Source organism: Cucumis melo, chromosome 5 (genome assembly GCF_025177605.1).
Source record: "Cucumis melo cultivar AY chromosome 5, USDA_Cmelo_AY_1.0, whole genome shotgun sequence".
Taxonomy (NCBI): Eukaryota; Viridiplantae; Streptophyta; class Magnoliopsida; order Cucurbitales; family Cucurbitaceae; genus Cucumis; species Cucumis melo.
Genome location: NC_066861.1, coordinates 3,331,849 through 3,340,801, shown reverse-complemented (window position 1 = coordinate 3,340,801; position 8,953 = coordinate 3,331,849). Strand labels below are relative to the sequence as shown.

General features: G+C 31.4%; 1 protein-coding gene across 1 annotated transcript; it reads left to right on the top strand.

The window, feature by feature from the left end:
- Nucleotides 1-5,596: 5,596 nt before the first annotated feature.
- Nucleotides 5,597-7,098, top strand: LOC103491298 (F-box protein CPR1-like). Its single transcript, XM_008451179.3, has one exon. The coding sequence runs from the start codon at nucleotides 5,687-5,689 to the stop codon at nucleotides 6,851-6,853; it is 1,167 nt and encodes a 388-aa protein (XP_008449401.1). The 5' UTR covers nucleotides 5,597-5,686; the 3' UTR covers nucleotides 6,854-7,098.
- Nucleotides 7,099-8,953: the final 1,855 nt, after the last annotated feature.

The following is an 8,953-nucleotide window of genomic DNA, read 5'->3' as shown; positions in this document are numbered from 1 at the left end:
GATGTTGCAAAAGCATGAATTGAATGAGAAGGTTTTAAGCAAGAAAACCATGTTTGTTCTATATATTGAGTTCTCGACGATCAATATGCACAAAACTTTAGGGGTACAAGGTTATGCTAACCACTTAGCCTCTACAACCAAGTTTAGGCAGAATAGTATGAACAGAGCTCTGCTATCTTGATCGAGTTTAGGCTTGATATAGTCATGAACGAGTTAGCAGGCACAATAGGTCAAGCTAATTACTATCGTGAACGAGTTTCCAAGGTATAGAATTAACAGAGATAAGTATGCAGAGATTTATTTTAGAAAGCAAGAGAGCATTTGAAAGACAGAAAGAGTTTTAGCATAAAGAAGTTTTAAGATTTTATACTTTGATGTGTTTTATGAATGATTTATGATAAAAACTAAAGTTTATTTATTTCAAAAGTATGTTTTATAAAACTGTCACTCACTAGGCTATTTTGGCTCACCATTTCCAAATATTTTTTCACTTTCCAAGAAGAGATTGTGATCCCAAACCCTGACCGATGTCTCTAGTTTGCCATGCACATTGTTGATAGTTTTGCTACTTTTGGTTAGTACTTAGGATAAATTGTGTCATGTACATATGTGTTAAGTCTAAGCTTAAATTAATCGGGCCATTTAGTTTTCGTTTGGTTTAAGTGTTGTATGTCCTTAATAGCATTTAGCCTTGACTAGTTTTAAGAGATTATATAATGAAGTTTGTTTAATTTATGATTTGGTGTTGGTCCGTTGCTTAAATTTTAATTTGTTTTAGTTGTTCAGCTTTCCGTAAAGGTCAGTAGTCAAGGTCAATAGTGTTGTTCATAAAGGGAGTGACATTGGTTAACTTCACACCCTCTCTCTGGTTGAGGGTAGGTGATTCTAGAGGGTGTATGACAATTTGCCCGAGATGAATCGAGATCCATAATTTTTTTTGAAAGATTAAAAAAAAAAAGTTAAGGTTTGACGTAAGATTTGAGACGATTTGAATTTTTTTTAAAGATAAAAAAAATAAATAAAATTTGAAAAATGGTAGAATTTTGGTCTAGTTTAATTTTAATATTTTAGGAAAAACTCGGTGGTTGATCTCGTCCGAAATGGACCGAGAATAACAATTTTACAAGTTAAAAAAAAAACGTGTTGTTTTTTAAAACAAAAACGAAAAGGATGTTACTTTTGTCAATTTAACTGGCTATTAACTTCTAATCTTCTTAAATGTTAAAATATTTAAGGTAGGAGGTTCCTTGGTGGGGTGGTTATGTTATTCTATGTCTTCTTGTCCTAAGCCTCTAACCTTAATTGAAGGTGTTGGTTTTAGAAATTGGAAAATGAAAGGAGACCGAAAAAAGGTGTTGGAGAAGAGAGTTTATAAGGAAAATAGGGTTTGTGTTAAATCATAGACTAAAGTAGACATGAAAGAGGAAATTGAAGGAGGTGACGAGGTCCAAATAAATGCTACTAATAGCAACGTTTATTTTCTTTCTTGAAATGATGTATAATTCCGTCTTAAACTAATGTTAGAGATATCTTTAATTTTTTTTCCTTTTTTTGAAAGGCAAGAGTATTATTGAAACTTTTGAAAATTTAAGAGTAATTGTAAAGTAAGGTATCGGTCGTTTTCATCATAAACCAACGATAAATATATTCTATGATTTGAATATTGTTTCATCTTTTACAATTGCCTATTTCAAACACTGCTCATCACCTAATTGGAAACCTAAATTCTTTCTCTGGTTTGCAATCTCCTTTTAATTCTTCAATCATCGACTAATATTAAATTCTCCTTAGTTCTACACCTTTCTCAAAAGTTATCTCCAATGTATACCATGAGTGTTTATTTGAGTTGAATGTAAGTATGGTTATTGCATTTCATTTGGCATGAAAGACGGATGAGATGAATGATTGCAGTTTTTGAGAGAGTGCTCTTATGAGATGAATTTTTACAAATTTGACAAAAAGAATAAACAAAAGAAAATACATGTATGTCAAAGCAACTATAACTCAATTGACGTACGAATATGTACCTTACTTTTATTGTACTTTGAAAAACATGAAATAAAGTCTTTAATAAAATTCATGTTTAGTTTAACCAAAGAGAAAGCGTCACGAGAAGTAATTTCAATTCCTAAACCCCACTCCAATCCACTCCTCACCTCATTTACTTGTGAAGGATAATTCAAATCCTTTCTTTGAAGTATAGTATGTACAAATCTCATTTATTACGATCAAATTATGGATCATTTTATAATATAACAAAATGAATCAAAATATTAAAAAAGAAGTAAAAATTTTAGATTCATTAATGATAGACACTAATAAAATCTAAATTTTGTTATATTTTGTAAATATTTTTAGAAGTTTTATCGTTTACAATAATTTTTCTAAAATTATCATTTGAAATTTATGTAGAACATCTTTTATTTATATCTATGTGTACTAGTGTTATTATAAAGTTAAATGAATGGATTTGGAGATGACTTTGAGTTAGTTGACTATTAAATCACAAATATCTTCCACGTTAAAGTTGCAAATTTAGTTCTTATAAGTTAGAACACATTATAGAATTTAGTTATATTTTTGAACTATTTTTGAACTAATGTGTTCTAACTTATAAGAACTAAATTTGCCATACACATTATAAATCGATAAAAGCTTTCTTAATATAAATTAAAAATATAAATTTAGTTCTCTGCCATACACATTATAAATCGATAAAAGCTCTATCAATTATTATAAATAATTATTAGAAACTATTTATAACAAGGTTTATCCAACCATATAAACTAAATTTTAACTTCAAAACAATATAGAATTCAATTTTACTTTTCTACGAAAATTGTAATTTAGTTATTGTGTATATATATATATATATATATATATATATATATATATATATATATATATATATATATATATATATATATAAAGTGGTTTCACTGTTACAAACACTTCTAAGTATAATTTTTAAATTGAGTGGAGATGCTTTTGGGAAGCTTTCTTAATCATTATTTTTGTAGAAAAAGATGATTGTATGGCAGAGGCATGATGATATTAAGTAGCTTCCATCATTAGTTGTTGTCTCACCAACCCTTTTCCATTTTCTCAAATAATTTCCCCAAAAGTTTTCTTTTTATTCTTTTTTCATTCTAATTCGATTTTATGAATAATAATTAAATATATAACATCATTTTAAAAATATTATTGTAAATATAACAAAGTTAGAATAAATACTAACTCCGACATTTATTTAATTTGAAGCATTTTATTATTACTAATTTTAGAAGCACATGATCATTCAAGTTTGTTCCACAGGGCTTCGTTACTCCACACACTTTTCAATGACATAATTCATATTTGACCCATTAAAGGTAACCATGTTAGGTGAAATAGTATCCATATTTAACACATGGTAATCCCAATTAATTAACCAACTCTTTGATACCATTTTGTTGGAATAAACACTATATATTTGAATCAATTATCACACTCTTTAAATACTTCAACTAGAAACAACGATAATCAAGTATGTGAACTAGAAGAGTAAAAAATTAATACATGGACCGAAGTCAAAATCTCCACTATAATCAATAACCGGGTACAACAAAGTTCTCCTTAGTCACAACTAGAGGCATACGCAATAGATATCTTAAGATTAACATTCTCGACAACAAACGACAACAATCACGAAGAAATATTAATTAGAAAGATCTCATAATAAGTGGCAAACAACTATCCAATGGAATCTAACTGTAGATAACTCCAAATAAAATCTCCTTCATCCAAATTGAAGATCCTTATGCCAAGAATACGCTGTCAAAATTTCAGCTCGATCGCACCATAGATCAACCCTCAAATGAATGAATATCGATATTGAATGGAAACTATCTTCTTTCTAATTTATCTCAGTGTTGTTAACTCTTTTTCTCTCTCAGTCTGCGTGAAAAACCCCATACCTGACAATGCAAATTACATATGGTTATAAAAAAATAACCTACACAACCTTCGTTTTGGGCCTTTTTACTAAAATAAGTAAAATAAACCCAACCAAACTATCCCACCAACAATGAGATTCAACTTTTGTGACCGATTGAGTTATATCATTAGCTACTAATTTTGTAAAAAGGATTGCATGTTGCTTGCAAAACCAAAATTCAAAATTCTTTCGCTCATATTTCACTAGATTTAACCTCTTAAAACTAATTTTAAGAGTTGTTGTGGGTGAATTTTAGCCTACTCAAGAGAATCCATAAGAGAGCCTAAGAAAGCATAGAAAAATCTTAATGGACTCATGAGGTGAGCTTATTATAGCCTAAAAGATAGCTTAGAGGTTGAGTTGTAGAAGCTCCTCAACGAGTTTAAAGAGCTTGGTGGACTCATGAAGGTGAGTTTAGAGGAGCTTAGAGGCTGGCCTATAGAGGAGAGTTAAGGAACTCATAGATCGAGTTGTAGTTGAAGAGATTAAAGGCCAGCCTATAAAGTAGAGTTGAGAAGCTCATTGGTCGAGCTATAGCTAAGACTCTTAGAGTTGACCTACAAATGAGGAGCTTAAAGGTTTAAATATAGTTGAAGAGCTCAAATGATGAGTCATAACTAAAGAACTTGCAACTATGCAATAGTTAAGGAGCTAAAGATGACGAGCTATATAGTTGAGGAATCTAAAGTTGAGCTATATTTGAGAAGCTCAGAGGTTGAGCCGCAAATGAAAGCTTAAAATTAAGAGTTTGAGACGTTTGAATTCTCAAAGTACGAGTCATAACGAAGACATTTGAATGAGTGGTATACTAAAGCACCTAGCTAGATAGATGGCGTAACCGCCCAACGAGTATTAACTCGACCATTCCAAACATCGAAGAGTGGCAACTATAAGTCTAAATGGTTGTTATGCTTTGTTACCCTGTACGAATGACGAAGATCATTGGTCAAACGCAATACTAACTTAAGCGTCGAAGTGTTTGTGGCTAGACACCACACCGGTGTTTAAGACACGTGAACAATCTTTTCTCATAATAAAAAATTATTTTTTGTGCCACTTTTAGCATCAACAACAAGAGAAATAAAATTATGTTTATAGGTCTACACGTTCTTTGATCCCAACTCATCAAAACTCCTCAATTCCAATCCAATATCTTTTCTTCAATTAAATTAAACATGAAATTTAATTTATATATGGACATAGGATCCGTTTGGATTGATTTACGAAAAAAAATGTTTTTAAAAAAATTTATTTTGATTAGCTTTCGAAAACTCTAACTTTTTTTAAAATAACTTATTTTTTAAAATTAAACACTTGAAAAGGTAATCCAAACACACTAAAACTCTCAATTTTTGACTTCAAGATTTGCTATTCTCACAACTAATTTATTAGTATACATTGGTTGAATATTGAAATGGAGTTTGTTTGCTTATAAATGACCAGCCATATGGGCAAAATGCTTTTAATCATAACAATGAGGGGGAAAAATGAGGTGTTAAAATGATAAACGCAATCAGTTGCTTAATCTTTTGGACATTCCAAGGAGACGACAAAAATTAATCAAAATAATTAAATAAATCGAAACAGTTCTCATTCTTCCTTTATAAAATTTAAATTCATTCCTTCTCTCTTTTTTCTTCTTCTTCTTCTTCTTATTCAACCTCTCGAAATTTCAGCCAAATTTTTAGCCTCAATACGAATCTTCCTCCGATGTTAGATTTTCTCCCGCCGGAGATTTTGTTCTACATCTTCCTTAAACTCCCCTCCAGAACCCTCATCCTCTGCACCTGCGTTTCAAAACCATGGAGATCTCTCATCACCGACCCCGCTTTTCTCCTCTCTCACCTCAATCAATCCAACACCAATCGCCACCACAATCGCCTCCTTCTCCTCCGCCGCTGCTACTCCACCGGCACCAAGAAAGCCGAGCGTTACTCTCTGCATTTCGATTCCGAGACCTTGGGGATATACAAGGAATTGAAGCTTCCATATGTTAATTGGAACCAGAACTTTAAACTCGTAGGTTCTTCCAATGGATTATTGTGTTTGTTAGGTCAGAATGTTTTCTTCTGGAATCCTTCGATTCAACGGTTTCTCGCTCTTCCTTGGCCTAGCGATATCTTCACTGTTTACGGCTCGCCCTACAAATATGCGCTTGGATTTGGCTTCGATTCTCGCGCAAACGACTTCAAATTAGTCAGGTTAGTTTATATTGAAGGTGGACCGCCTGTTTATGATTACGAACTTCCTCCTAGGGTTGAATTGTATCAGCTTAGTACTGGTTCTTGGCGACAAATTACCGATTCTGCTCCTTGTTATGAAATACTTAAATCACAATGGACACAGATTTTCATGAATGAAGCTGTTCATTGGATTGCCTTCATCCGAAATCGCAGAGGATTTCGATGTGTGATTTTGAGGTTTCATATGGATGGTGAATATTTCAGCACAATTCCCCTTCCGGATTGTTTGGTGAATGAATTTCCACAGAATTTGAAAGTTGCTGTGCTTGGAGGAGAACTATGCGTTCTTCAATGTGGTTGGTATCCTTTTGGTAACAGATACGTTTCGTCTGTTTGGATGCTGAGAAAATATGATGTTGTTGAATCTTGGACAAAAATTCTGAGTGTTGATCCATCTCAAGGGCTGGGAATGGCTTTGGGTTGTAGAGAAAATGGGGAAATGCTTATGACATCTAGAAATGGAGAATTGGTTTCATATAAACCTGAGAATCAAATTGTGAAGGGACTTGGGATTCGTGGAGCTCAGGATTCATTTTTTCTTGATACATTTGTTGAGAGTTTAGCTCTTCTTAATGAAGGGAAAAGAATTGTGAAGGAAGATTATGAAGATGAAGATTGGGAGCTTGAATCCTAATCCTAATACACTCTCACTTGAAGCTTTGAAGCTTGGTAAGAAGATCAATAGTTGTTGGTATAAATTTTTTTTATTGAAATGAAAATGCTATGATTGAAATTGTATATGTAATTTATAGTTGTCTTGGAGATCTTGTGTTTTTATGTATGATAAATTGAAAATTGTATACTTGGTGTTCCATTTGATTGAGTTCATGAAGACTTTACACAAAATAAAGCTTCCTAGTTAGGGACTGTGTTTGTTCATGGATCCTCTTTTTAGTACATGCAATTTTCTTTTTTTGTTTTTGTGATATCAAAGGAGATAACGGGTGTGTTTGGATTGTCAACTAGAAAATGTTTTTCAATAATGCATTTTCTTTTAGAGAATTGTTTAGAATTTTAATACTTGCATGTTTGATTATATTTTTTCTTTAAGTATTTATGCTAATGTCAATATTCTTCCTAGAGAAATTTAATTCGTGAAGATCGATGTGGTTCTATCTCTAGTATTTGGACTTTTTCGTCTTGGTAAATGATACAACAATTTATGATTGGTCCAAAATTTCTTATCCAAACTTCAAATTACTAATTATATGATTTTCTTCTATTAAAAATAGAATATTTTTGAGTCAATTTAATCTTCGACAATAATACTTAAATAGTAATAATCTTTCTTATACAGAACAATATCAATGAAATATAAGAAGTTGTGGTTCAAGCGGGTTCTTCATTTGTGTTTTCACCTTATAAACAATCGAAACATTTGTGACAAATGAGAAGTCCAAATACAATGACTATAAAAAAGATTTAAAATCGGCACTATAAAAAGGAATATTTGAAACCTAACAATCTAGGAGTTAAAACTTTCTTCTACTTAGCGCTCTATTTTTGTAAGGATGTTTGCAACTTTGATGAAAATTTCATTGCTTTCCACAATTTAATGTAATGCCCATTAAAGCATTCCTCACTTAAAAAATGCTACAACCTGATAACAGGAACTTGGATAGTAATTAAAGGTTAGAAATAAAATAGATATGGAAAAAGGGAATTAATAAAAGGGAAAAAGAAAGAAAGAAATAAGAATCTTTTTTTCTTTTAAATGGAAAGAGAGAGATGAGGTCAGTTTTGGGCCAAAGTAATTGTTTGATGAATTTGGTGTTGATTATTAGAAGAAGAGTTGTTGTTGGAAGCAGCCTGGGAAGAATTTGAAGGAATTGATTGAGTTTGAAGATTGGTCAATGAACATTCGTGGAGAGAGCACACACTGCTCTTTCCCAATACAACCTTAGTTATCACATCTCTTTGTCGTTCCAAGCGTGCCTTTTTCGTTCATAATTTCCCTTGCCGCTTCAAACATTTTGCTCCCCTTGCTGCATCAGTCGGTTTTCTCACCCTCTCGGTGTAGCCTAATTTGTTTGGTTCGATGGATGCTTGTGCTCTGTGGGGGTGGACGGTAGCGTTTGAAGAGTGGTAAGGGGTGGAGGCTACCGTTGTAGAGCTTGGTGAGGGGAGGGGGACGTCAGTGGTAAGCTTTTTTTTTCCTTACGTGGAAGGGAATTTTTTTTTATTTTTGAAAAGTAAGGATAGAAGAAAAAATATTACAAAAATAGATGATGAAATCGTGTAGCCGGTACACGACTTTGTTTGGAAGTGGTGGACAGAGTCCACGACTTCAATCCCCACACTTGTTTTTTTCATATATAATATATATATATATATATTAAATATTCAAATATCTAAATTACAATTTCCAAAAATATATTTCTTTATTAAATATCTTTTCTAATTTTAAAAATATTTTCCTTATTAAATATCTTTCCAAATTTCAAATTTCTATCTTCATTTTTTTTAAAAAAAGATATATTAACACAATATGTTATTAAAAAATATATTAAATAAATATTTGCAATCCACCGATATTAACAAAATTATCTGTTGTCATAACTCTTTTTATTTTGATTATAAGAAAAAATTAAATATTCTTATCATAGAATAGAATTATATATTTTGATTCTAAAAAAATTTAGATATTTTGTTAATATCAGTAGATCACAAATATTTGTTTAATAGATATATTTTTTAATAACATATTTTGTTAATATATATATTTTTTAAAAGA